The sequence below is a fragment of the Leptodactylus fuscus genome, chromosome 2 (assembly GCF_031893055.1).
Source record: "Leptodactylus fuscus isolate aLepFus1 chromosome 2, aLepFus1.hap2, whole genome shotgun sequence".
Taxonomy (NCBI): domain Eukaryota; kingdom Metazoa; phylum Chordata; class Amphibia; order Anura; family Leptodactylidae; genus Leptodactylus; species Leptodactylus fuscus.
Genome location: NC_134266.1, coordinates 177,799,828 through 177,813,601, shown reverse-complemented (window position 1 = coordinate 177,813,601; position 13,774 = coordinate 177,799,828). Strand labels below are relative to the sequence as shown.

Sequence of the window (13,774 nt, the reverse complement as noted above, 5' to 3'; positions counted from 1 at the left end):
CCTGCTACTTTAAACTGCTCCCATAGTGCTGTAAATGCTGTTAGCAGAATCAAAACAATACCTTTCTTATGTTTCAGAGCCCCAGAGATGGAATAGAACAAGCACTTTTATTCTTTATTCAAATGAGGATCTTGGAGCACAGAGGGAGTGTTCTTCTATTGCTGAGCACTTCTGCATCATCCCTAAATAATCCCATCTTGCATTCAGCTCATTCCCCTGGGCAGTGGGAGAATCAACTGACACTAGGAGGAGAAAATAACACTGTCCGGGGGGATGAGCTGAATGCAGGATGGGTGTGTTTAGTGACAGACTCCCAGTCATAGACTCCCTTTATACATCTATAACTTTTCTTTGATGCAACAGAAAGATTTCAGAGGGGCACCAAAGGGAAATGAATTACTTCATCCTGCACAGATGGGGCCAGTTTATGGTAGAAAAAACCCTCTGACAGGTTCTCTTTAAGTCCATTTTAACAAAAACTGTTATTATTTTTAGCATTTTTGCTGTAAAAACTATCTCTATGCATATGTAAAATATTAATGTTAAAATGTACTTGGGTATGTCCCAAAATTCAGTGACAACATTTTGTACTACATAAGGGTAATTGCTCAGATCAACCAATTTTCTGTTCCTGCTTTCAGTCGTCAAGTTTTATACACTGTCACCTTGACACCTTCTGTTCACCCTATTCACTTTAGTGTATACAGTAGCTGTCAGACTTAAAAGGACCAGATTTATTTCCAATCACTGCTTCAAACGTGAAAGCTTTAAGTGAAAGTCAGATTTGTTTCATAGTACGCTGGGCCATGGAATTTAATTGAATGTAATGATGTACATTGTATAGTATGTACTCATTTACTGAAAATGTCACCACTATATTTTGTGCATATATAATTCCAATAGTTTTACTTTCCAAATAGAAATTTTGACTTTTGAATGTTTCTCTTCACTTATTTCACATGTCACAGCGGTAGATGAAACTCCAGAGGTGACCTTCCTATTATAGCTGCAGACACAACCATCATTATTGGAGTTGTAGAAACTAAACTTTCTGTCAATCATTCAAAGGCTGCATAGGAGTATGTAGACACATCCCTGCTATTACAAGAAAACAGAGAAGTGTGGATTAGGGGAATACCGTATCTGAGGCAGGGAAAAGGGGTCTGCAGGATTATGGAAAACAGAGGTGTCTCTAATAATGTAAGGCTTTGTATGCTCTAAATTTAGCATTGCTAAATTAGGAAAAATGGGTTCATCTTAAATGAATCGGAATATGATAGTAGGAATGGCCGACACTTCAGAAATCTCAAATAATGATACATTTTGTACTGACCATGCATCAGGCAATTGCTTATCTTATTCATATTTATTTAAGAGCAAGAAGCTCCACTGGAGTCCATTCACTTTCTAAGGTGAACTGGCATTTTCTTCTGTCTTTGGAGATACTGGGCCAGATTTACTAATCCCACCTCATATTTATACTGTGCAAACTGAAGATTTATTATTTTATCAGTTTTCTTACATATCGGGGATGACAAAGACACGGTTTTTGATGCATACCATTTTTTGCAAAACAATAGTGACTTTTGAACATTTTCTGCAAGCTCGCCTCCTTTGTAAAATGCAGGCTGGAGCAGGGACACTTTGGTCCAAAAGATTTACTAACATTTGCACCAGAAACCTGGTGCAAGATATAGCCCAAATCAATTTTTATTCAATCAAGCATTTAGTGTTGTTTCCATCCAATATAGTCATGGCTATTGAATATATAAGAACATTGAATAACATTAATAAAGCGCCAGCTATGTTCTAATAGTAACATACTTACTACTTGTATCTTATAACATTTTCACCAGTTTATGGTTTCTCCTTCCCTCAGGTTATGTGAAGTACTTAATCTTGATCCTCGACATGTTCTGATTGCAGAGGTCATCTTCACAAACATAGGGGGAGCTGCTACTGCTGTTGGGGATCCACCCAATGTAATTATTGTGTCCAATCAGGAGCTGAGAAAGGTGGTAAGTGACATAACAGGTATATACTGTATAGTGTATACGCATTGATTGGTGTGTAGATATAATCCACATATAATACTCTTAAATACTCTTTTTGATTTCTAGAATACAGTATTTAATGATACATCCATTGCTGTTCTTGCTACTGACAGGAACATCCCATCTAACTGGATATCTAGCAGTGTAAAGCTGGATAAATACATAAGATTTATATGCAGAACCTAGTCATATTCTGCTAAATTTGGTAAAATGTGATGCCTTTGTTGGTCATACACATAAGGTGAACAGCAGATGCTACTAAAATAAGGTACATTTGATGTCACACATTTTGGCACATGATGTGAATTAAGACAAACCCCTTCCTTGATGAACTGTGAACCTCCCATTGAGTCATTGAGTAAGGTCAAATAGTTGACTAAAACAAATATAGTGGTAGGCATGTACACTAGTTTTGGGTGGAAACTGAGCAGAATTGTGGCTTATTTTGGTAAGTAAATCTTACCCTTTACATTCTGCATGGCACACCTAGGTTACCAACAATTTAAACATTGGTGATTGTGATTTAACCAATTTTTGTTCTTTTAGATAGAGCTTGAGAAACTTCCAAGACTCAAACATCGTTGGTTATTATACCAATGAATGAATTATGAATTGGTATAAGAGATTGTCTATTTTCAGCAAATAAATATTTTTGTTGGTATAATGAAAAGTTAATTTAATTTTTCAATATACCCTCTGTAGCAATTGCTCTTGGTTTTCTAGATCTTTGCTTACAGTCACTCATGATTTAATTTCAGTGGATAAAAATCAGTCCATGGTCATGTGATGTACAGTCCATGGTTACATGATGAACAAACAGGTGCACAGCTTGTTACAAGACAAATGTCAAATTACTGTGCTGTGACTATAACGAGCCGTGCACCTGTGTGTCCATCACATGACCATGGACTGTATATCACATGACCATGGACTGTATATCACATGACCATGGACTGATTTTCACCCACTGGATGTAAACAAACAATGACAGCAAGCAGAGATCTAGAAAATCACAAGGAATTAATACAGAAAATATATTGGATTTTTTTTTCAACTTTTCATTATCTAAACAATAACATTTGTTTGTGTTAACTAGAGAACCCCTTTTAATAAAGTGATAACTGTTTGTAATAGAAGACATTGTGTGCTGAGGACTTCAATAGTATACTCTTTACCAGAAAACAAAATAAAATAGTTCCACTTAAGGACACTGTAACAGAAAATCAAAACAGCTTGTGAAAATACAAATCAAGGATTCACATGTTGAATGATTTTAAGTGATCATTTGGGCTTTACCAAGAGGCATTCAAGGAAAAAAAAAGTTTATAATGATACCTAACCTGCCTTTTCATAAGCAGTCCTACATCTCCCTATTGTGCTTGCCTGTATGATGCATTCCTACCAGATCAGAAAAATGGTCTATTATACTGCCCAGTAGTGCAATTTCCACCATATGAATGTCCTTGTGTTATTGATGTTTTACAATTTCTGTATTCTGCTGTAATTCTGTAATCTTCTTGGCCAAGATTGTAAACCACAGTAATATATTGATTTGAATTTCATTTGAAATGAAGTGCTTTATTGCATAATGTGTATCCTGATGGCTACAGTGTAATATATTTATCTCTGGAATCATCTAAAAATAATTCAATTCTTTAAACCATATAAGGGAACAAAGATAAACTGTAACTTATGAACAAATAGTTAACATATTAATATTACCTTAATAGTACCTTCAAACAGTTGATTAGCAGCAGTCCTGGTGTTGGACCCCCACTGACCTATTACATCTCAGACTGTTAAGACCCTGCAGATCAGCTATTTCCCACAGGACATGACTCCCGGTATTGGTTATATGCCGGGCACTGAGCTACTCACTCACCATATTCTTGATAACTGCAGTTGTGGGTTCTAAAACTGTATCCCTTTCGAATATCTGAGACTTCTTCCTTAACCGTCACTATCAAGAATTCACTGTAGGGAGGGGGTAGGGGGCCATAGACAAAACTTTGGATTGGGCCTACAAGACTTTAGTTATGTCACTACTTAGGACACACGGTGCAACTTTGTAGCAGGATCTCTGTAGCTGACATTCCTTAGTGGACCTGTCTTTGGCAAAACAACACATTTGCAGTGAACTTTTCTCACAACAGACCAGAAGTGCAGTCCAGTGGTTTACTAAATTGTATTTTACAGTATTGTATCTATAGTGAGTATTATTTGCCCTGAAATGTCAGACTGAATAGATGTGTTTTGAGTCTTGATTTTAAATTGTCCAAGGATGGGATTTCTCTGATCGCACCAGGTCATCTATCCAGAAGTTAAAATCTGCAACCATCTTTGGTCTAATATATAGAGGTTGTCCAGGCAAAAATTTAATTTTTTAAATAGGCTGGTGGAGGTAAAAAAAATCATACTTTTTTTTTTTTCCCCCTGTGCAGTCTGATCCTGTTGATTCTTTGTTGTGTAAGTCCCTGCTGCACTTGACCATTGAGCCAATAAGCAGCCAATAAGCAGACACGTGATGTCACTACCTGTAACATCCTTGGTCCCTTCCCGAGGCAGCCAATTGATCTCAGTGGTCACATGATATAGCGTCAAAACTGTAACAGAAAAATGCTGACAGTTTTGATGTGATTCAAGTTGTGATTTCAAAAATTGCACTAAAAAGGACATCAAAACTGCACCTTTTTGTCTTATGGTAAAAAGAATTTGGTAGTGGTGCCTAAGGAACATTTTTTTCCAGGGGTTCCCAGAGTCTGAAAAGGTTGGGAAACACTGGATCAGAAGGGCACTGGTTCATGTCCTATATTGGGGAAAAAAATTCTTCAAAAATGCCCATTTTCCCATATATGATGTCAAAATACAAATCGCAGTCTAAAATGCTACAGTTATTATCACTGCATATGTAACCAACTGTATAACAAAACTAATCCAATAGTTAACCCAAAAGGTAACATTGTAAAAAACAAAAAATACTAGAAGTAACAATTTTTTGCCACTGATTTCCTTCTAACATCCATTCTGCAGCCTCTTCTAGTCTTTTTGAGAATCCCTAAGGATTTTAAAAAATGTATTTTATCTGGGTGTAGATTAGATACAGCACTTAGAGGACGCACTGAGAGTATGACATCAGCTGAGTATATGGATTTTGACATTGTAGTAGTTCAGGTCTATAGTGTCAAAAGCAGCACCTAGGAGTCTTGAAGTTAGGAATCATGCTCAAAAAGAATCTTGCTCATGAGATCAAAAAATATGAAAGACAAGACCACCTTGGAGGGTCTAGGTGTGAAGAGTCACTTAGGATAGCAATGTCAGTGAGGGCTTGGCATCCAATTGATACACTGTCCTTTAGATTGGTCAGCTGTCTGGTCAACATGTTATGCTCTATACCAGGGGTAGGCAACCTTCGGCACTCCAGCTGTTGTAAAACTACAACTTCCAGCATGCATACTTGCTCTGCTGTTCGTGGAACTCCCATAGAAGTGAATGGAGCATGCTGGGAGTTGTAGTTTCACAGCAGCTGGAGAGCCGAAGTTTGCTGACCCCTGCTCTATACAGTTCAGTATGAGAGTTCTTCAGTGCTGAGTTTAATCCAATATTTATCATGGAGTAGAGTTACCATTCAGCTGTATTAATCAAATGAAGATGTGGAGGTCATCGATGTTGGATCCTTCTTTATTTTCTTGTTTATTTTCCTTGGAGAGATGTGTACTTTGTAAGATTTACACAGCATTTCTGATCTGGATCTTCTAAGATCCACCACTTTTATAGCTACCACATGGTCACATGACTGATGGGTCTAGAGCAAGAAGTGGCTTTGTCACTTTCTGAACTATATACTGAACACTGTGTATAAGGCTACAATATGAAATATAAAAAAACAAAAAAAACCTGATCGCCTTTAGTAGTTGATACCTTTTTAATGGCTAACTCATAATGATGACAAATTACTGACGTTTCGGAACCTCCAGGGTCCTTTATCAAAGTAAATTTAAAACATTTCTGAAGGATGCATATATATATACAGAGAAGGCATTAAGGGTGTTAGAATTCCAGGAGGAAGGGGGGGGGGTTGTTAGTAATTGGTAGAGACAATGTGAACACTTCCATTTCCTTATCCAATACCAAAAAGGAAAACAATCGGGTGCCCTTGGTTGTCACATATAACCCACACCTGGAGACGCTGAGAGGTATCACATGCAAATTACATCCACTACTACAAAAAGACAACCGTCTAACATCCATATTTCCAGATCCCCCTATTCTGTGCTACAGACAGCCACCAAACCTCAGGAACATGGTTGTCAGTAGCTCACTATCACCCCCAACCAACAGAGGAACATTCCCATGCGGTCAGCAACGTTGCAAAACCTGCCGACACATACTAACGACTGACAGGATAAAGATACCGAACTCGAACAAGGAATATAAAATTCCAGGTACGTTCACCTGCAACACATCCAATGTAGTGTATTTAATAATATGCATCAAATGTTCCACTAATAACCTGTATGTTGGAGAGACCGGACAGCAACTTAGAACGTGGATGAATTCACATCACCATACAATTAAAGAACGAAGAATTGACCTTCCCGTACCAAAGCATTTCTGCAGTGGGGACCACAATATCACCAATCACATGAAAATTTTAGTTTTGAGAGGGAATTTCAGATCAAAGAGAGAACGACGCATTCATGAATGCAAATTCATGGCCCTGCTTCAAACGCTGGAGTGTGGATTGAATGTGTCACAGGGCTTCCTGTCTCTTTACCGGAAGTGTTCACATTGTCTCTACCAATTACAAACAACCCCCCCCCCCCCCTCCTTCTTCCTGGAATTCTAACACCCTTTGTGCCTGCTCTGTATATAAATATGCATCCTTCAGAAATGTTTTAAATTTACTTTGATAAAGGACCCTGGAGGTTCAGAAATGTCAGTAATTTGTCATCATTATGAGTTAGCCATTAAAAAGGTATCAACTACTGAAGATTATCAAGTTTTTTTTGTTTTTTATATTTCCAACCCACTGGCTAACACGGTACAAGAACTAACATTTTCCTAGCTACAGTATGAGTAAGACTGGAATGGCAATAAGCCATCTCTGCCTTTTCTTTGGGGAACTATTGACTGTAGGCTCACTGCTGAGCAGCTGCAGACTATGCAATGACAATATAACCGTCATAACAGAGGTTTGTCACCTACTGACATTTATAATCATCAAGGAGTTGGTTAATTATTAAATTCCTGGATGCCAACTTGCCAATCTGACTACAGTCTCCTTTTTACGTATCTGATCTACATACTTAGTCCTTTCTATTACACTTACACCATGTTCAAAATTCTATTTTGCCTTTGAGGAATGGGTGCTAAACAATGATCATGTCTACGCTGTGTGAATGAAGCCCTAGACCTTATCCACTTGGACTTGTCTGGATTTTGAACCAATTTTTGTTCACCTGTTTTTAAATATTTTAAATTTTAGTAAGATATATTGCTGTAATTTTTACTAACCATAAATACATCAAGTATTGCTGACAAAAGGGCAGATGTGAATACCACAGTACCAGTACAATCATGTGGCAAATCTGTCATATATTAGATCTGTCATGTATTAAATTTGTTTTATGCTGTCATGCTTCCTTTCCTCATTATTTTCAATTCATTTCTTTTTTGCCTAGGGATTGGACTTTGCTGGATTCACAGGACATATGTTCTTAGGAATTTGTCTAGTTCTTCTGGTATCTTTTCCTTTTCTAAGAATCTTGTATTGGAACAAAAAACTTTACAATAAGGAACCCAGTGAAATTGTTGGTAAGATAATGAGCAGTTTCTTGTCTTGTATAGTCTAGTACTACAGACTATATTCTATAAAATATAATGAAAGAAAATCCCTACTAACTAAAGAAAAATTGATGCCAGAGCCAAGACAGTCACTATATACGATTGTTAAAATTGTTCTCCAGCTAAAAATAGACAAAAGTTCTTAGACAACCAGTGGCAATTACGGTAATATTACATTTTTGTTTGAAGCAGAGAGAAGGTAACACAAGTGTAAGACTTTGTGCTTAAAGGAACTTCTCTGTTTATTAAAAACAATCTTAAGTATTTAAAGTTAGAAAAGGTGAGATGGCTGCTCACAAGCCAATATCAGACACAAAGCTTATCAGTATTTAGGCTGGAGACATTGCACATAAGAACTTGCACAAGTAGGTACAATATATGCATTCAAATTACCCACAGCGCACAGCTTACAATATATAGAAATATTATTTTGCTGAATACAAAATGGAGCCTCCGTACAAAATGGACACAAATTCAAACAAGTTCAAACTTTGATACAAAAATAGACTTCAAAAAGATCAGAAGACAACTCCAATGAAGTAGGTTTTTGATACAAATGGCTTTACAATACAAGCTGATTAACAATTTTGACCTTGTTGCTCTCGTATTCAGCAAACATTTTAGGCAGGTATGAAAAAAATGTAACAAAAGTAAGAATGCTTTCAAGAAGTAGAAGTATTAGAAGGTTAGTTTTTGTTGAATAACAAAATTAGGTGAATGAACAAAAGAGATTTCTAAATCAAATTATTTGGTTTTAACACCCTTTGGAGAATACGTGGGAGCTATCTGGGATTACATGAAGAGACAGAAGGATCTAAGCTTGCCTACATCCACAGAAGATCTTTGCTTAGTTCTTCAAGATGTTTGGAACAACTTCTCTGCTGAGCGTCTTCAAAATCCGTGTGCATGTGTACCTAGAATAATTATTTTAATCAATGCTGTTTTTAAGGGTCAATATTGAGTCGACTTAATTTTATCTTTTGTTCATTTATCTAATTTTGGAAAAAATAAACTATTAAGGCATCTATTTTGGAAGCTTTCTTACCCTGCAGCATTTTTCCTACACTTACCTAAAACAACCGTATGTTCTGCATGTACATTAGTAACAACAAAGATTACAATAAACTTTAAAGTAAAAGATTACAAATTCAATATACGTTGAGAATGGGCCCTCAATTGTTTCTATTGGTATCGCCAAAGAAACATAACATGACGATGCAGCCATCCTGCTAATGTACAAAAAGATGCCATGTCTCACGATACTACCTCCAACTGTCAAAGAATTATTCTGCAGGCTTTTGTAGAATCTCTTAAAATGTCACTTTTTGTTTCAGGTTGTTGTTTAATTGATATTCTTTACTATTGTTTTTGTGGTTTTTTTTTCAACTTTGTATTTGAGATATTTTGTCAGCTAAAATACGATTGCTTTGTGCTATAAAAATCTAAATTTTATGGAAAGTTCACAAAATTCAAGCATGAACATGTCCCAGATGTTGGTTTGAACATGATGATGTTTCATTTAGATTCAGGAGAGTACAGTTACTGAAGTACAGGTGTAGTTCATTGCTGCGGAGTACGGCACAGCAACTACAATCAACTTCAATCAACAAAAACATTTGCAGCTAGAAATCTTCTGATTAGCAATCAAAAACTCTGCTGTATCAGTAACATGGAAATCAAATTGCTCCTTAACACTTGCTCATTTCTATATTTTTACATTGTAATTTAACCTGCTCTATTTTTAAAAGATCAAATATTTTGTATTCCTTTACAATAGAATTTTTATAAAATCTGCTTAGTTTTTTTTTAAATGTTTAAAGCTTTCTTATAATGAAGGAGCATGGTAAATGAGATACAATGAGGCAGGTAATTGAAAATTAAGGGGAATATTGCAACCTTTTTTTACATTGAAATACATGGTTGTCAACATTAGATGAGTTCCTATATATTACTGATAAATGCAATGGATCTTATGAATGATTGCTATCAGAGGCATACCAAGGCCCGGAGGGGTAGTGGGCTCATGGCCAGATGGAGATGCTAGCACCATGATAGCGGTCAAAGACAGCCTAGTTCCCTCACCGCTACACATCTTCTTAATGGAAAGGGGCCCTGCATCATGTGATATATGTACATGATACCTGACCCCTTTCCAATAGAGGCCTGTTCAAGTGAGGGGTGGTGATTAAAAATAACATATTCTTATACTTATCTCTTCTGGGCTATCTATGTTCTCCAGCATTCCCTAGACAATATACCATATTATCACAATCTCACACTGAGTGGATAGTGTAGAAAATGGAGTCTCAGGACAGAAGTGTTAGACTCAAGTGTGTAACTAGGGTGTAAGTTTTGAATTGGGACTCCCCCAACCCCATAAGGCATAGTGCCTCCTTTCCTAGCCTCCACATTGTATAATGTCTCATTTACACACACTATAATGTCTCAAAGAGTATAATATTCCATAGAGGCCCCACACACAGTATAATGTCCCATAGTGGTTCCTTCATAAGAGTATAATGTCATTAAAATGGTTCATAGTTTGATCAAGAAATACTGTTGCTGCAGGCTCAAAAGGACCCTGTAGCAGGTATATTAGTCTAACCAGTTCTGCTACTGGTTAGACTTAGAAATGTGCCAAATTTATCAAACCTTGTGCAACATTTCAGTAATTTAGCACATACTACAACAATGCAGACTCTAAAAAAATTGGGGGATACTATTAAAAAATGAGTTTTTATTGTCAGTTTTGTTAGTCTGAGCAGTTTTCCTTTAAGCAGAATTGTCTGTTGGAAATGGCTGTTGTTTTTCCCAAGCCTTGCTTGTATTGTTAAAATATACTTATTTAAACATAAGAATCTGCAGTTCAGCTTTTAATGAATTTGTGTATATGTGTTATTGTAGAAATGAAACATGAAATCCATGTTTGGAAGTTGACTGCACAGAGAATTAATCCTGCTAGTCGTGAAGAGACTGCAGTCAAATGTCTCCTAATGCAAAAAGTCTTGACATTGGAAAGTTTGCTAAGGAAGAAGCTTAGAACTTTTCAAAAGTAAGTTTCGAGGTAATATTAGAGAATACAATTGCAACATACTGTATAACCTTATAGTACGTACCATGTCTTTTATATAAATGTATAAAAATAAGATAGATTGAAACGTTTGACATAGCAAATTACAATGTACATCAGTGAAAGTATGTGATCATGCGGAATCCCCATGTAATTTTAGGGATGTGGGGTACTCTAACTGTTTACTGTTCGAATTGCTCCATATTTACATTAAATTACACTGTGATCTTTTTCTTTTTACAATTATATTAAATGTATATTTATTGTTTCATAGGCAAATATCACAAGAAGACAAAAACTGGGAAACAAACATTCAAGAACTCCAGAAAAGAGTAAGTATTTATAGTTGAGTTTAGTTATTGTTTATAGTATATTATAAAAGGTAATTATAAAGGTGTAATGTATATCATGTGAGATGAACTAGCTGGGTTCTTTTCCACCCTCCCCACTCTTGTGCTGTACATCTGCAGGGATCTCTCAGCTGTATTTGACACTGTAGACCACAAACTCCTCACTATGCTCCACTTTATAGGCCCCAGGGATAATGCTCTCTCTTGGTTTTCTTCTTATCTGTCTGACTGCTCATTTAGTCTATCATTCGCAGGTGCTATTTATTTTCCTCTGCCCCTTCCGGTTCATCAAGGCTCAATCCTAGTCCCCTCCTCTTCTCTCTGTACACAGCCCCAGTTGGAGAAACCATTTACAAATCTGGCTTCCAATACCATCTTTATGCAGGTGATACCTCATCCCGTGACATCACCCCTGCTCTACTGCAGAACACCAGTGATTGTCCCTCTGCTGTCTCTAACATTATGTCTTCTCTTTATCTGAAATTGATTCTTTCAAAAACTGAACTTCTTATGTTTCCTCCATCTTCTAACCGACCTAACCCTGATATCTCCATTTCTGTCTGTGGCCTTACTATTACACCAAAGCGACATGCCCGCTGGTTGTATAGGATTCAGTGACTTGGACATGTTAGATGCCCCCAGGCATGCTTCCCTTGCTGTCCCAGTTGCATTCCAGGGTGTTTGCATCATTTCCTGGGGTGTCATAGTGGACTTGGTGACTCTCCTGAGTCGAAGAGTGGGATCCCCTGAAACGAGCATTTTTTCTCCATAGACTATAATGGGGTTTGATATTCGTTCGAATAGTCGAATATTGAGGGGCTATTTGAAACGAATGTCGAATATTTTACTGTTCACTCATCTCTAATGAAAAACCCTCATTGTTGCTCTAATTCTTTCTTGTCTTCACTATTGCAATTCTCTTCTATGGGACTTTCTCTTCTCCCCTGTACAATATGTCCTGAATGCGGACGACATACTCATCTTTTTGTCAAACTGGTACATTGACACATCTACCTTGCGTCAATCTATGTATTGGTTGCCCATCCATCACAGAATACAATATAAAATTATCACACTGACTCACAAATTCATCCATAGCGCTGCACCCCCATATATCTCCGCTCTTGTCACTGTCTACTGCCCTAATCATCCTCTACAGTCTGCCAGTGACCTTAGACTTGCATACTCTGTAGTACAAACATCCCACTCCTATCTCCAAGACTTTTCTCGAGCTGCACCAGTGTTCTGCAATGCTTTACCCCAAACAATTTGATTAATTTCCAACTACAGCAGCTTCAAATCTGCCCCATAATCACATCTGTTTGGTCAGACTTATCACATGACCTGATCCCCGTGTAATGTGCGGAGGTGTAGAACAATAACACTTTTTATCCTTCCTCCTCTGTTCCTCATATCCTGTTCTCTCCATCTAGAAGTTACACTGCACTCCTTGCATTTAGCATCTGTTTATTCACAGATACCGGCTGGTGAAGGGTTTATACAACTTCAGTTGCACAACCTTTTCTATTAAAAGATGGCTGGACCATTGTAGCAAACAAGCCACCTGACCTCTTGTGCAAGCAGGGCCCTCACTACTGTTGTTTGATATGTTTCTTTCTTTGTCACATTGTAAAGTGATATCATTATTATTATTATTATTATTATTATTATTATTATTATTATTATTATTATTATGCCACACCCTAATTCCCTATAAAACGTTACCCACAACTTTTTTGAAAAAAAAAAAAAAGTAGCACTAACAGTCTGTGCTACATAGCAGCTAATAGCATGATTATAAAGGAGGAAAGTTTTGATTACTAGAATATTATTCAGCTACTGTATTCTTGTTAGCTTTTAAGCTAAACCATAAACTTTGGCATACAATAAATTATAGACTGAATAATGCTATATTTGTAAAAATCTGAATTGTTTTTACTTCAATTTGCATTCCTAGGGTGTGCAATACTGTGTTAAATGTGGCATATTTTATAAAGATAGAGCAGTCAGATTGAAGATAAGGAGCAGAACAGCTTAATAAGTGGTGAAGGAAATAGATCTCCTTAATTTTAATATAATTCTTTATGCATTACAAAGTTTCTTATATTCAAATGGACACAATATACTACAAACATAGCACAACTTAAAGGCCACACTTGCCCAATAACAGATGGAACATCGTCATGGTTCTTCATGCCATTGCAACTCCCTAACTAAAAAAAAAATCAAAAACCTGTTACTAAAAGTATGGTTTTAGTGATATGTTTTTGATTTTTTTTTTTTTTTTTTTTCTTTAAGAACCATGATGATGGTTTGTGAGCTTGCATATTTTGGTCCAAATATTGACTACTATTTTTTTACAGGATGCAGCCAGGACCTGTTATGTTTGTAGGGTGCTGATAGTGGTGAGGCGCAAGTATGGAGGTTGTGCACAACCCGCCTGAACTAATGTGTGG

General features: G+C 36.7%; 1 protein-coding gene across 2 annotated transcripts in view; it reads left to right on the top strand.

The window, feature by feature from the left end:
• Positions 1 to 13,774, top strand: part of OCA2 (OCA2 melanosomal transmembrane protein) — a 226,507-nt gene that overhangs the window by 138,257 nt on the left and 74,476 nt on the right. For both annotated transcript variants that reach the window (XM_075265189.1, XM_075265188.1), the window contains 4 exons: positions 1,880 to 2,018; positions 7,736 to 7,868; positions 10,803 to 10,950; positions 11,243 to 11,300. In XM_075265189.1, coding sequence (XP_075121290.1) covers positions 1,880 to 2,018; positions 7,736 to 7,868; positions 10,803 to 10,950; positions 11,243 to 11,300 — 478 coding nt within the window. The remainder of the gene's footprint in view (positions 1 to 1,879; positions 2,019 to 7,735; positions 7,869 to 10,802; positions 10,951 to 11,242; positions 11,301 to 13,774) is intronic.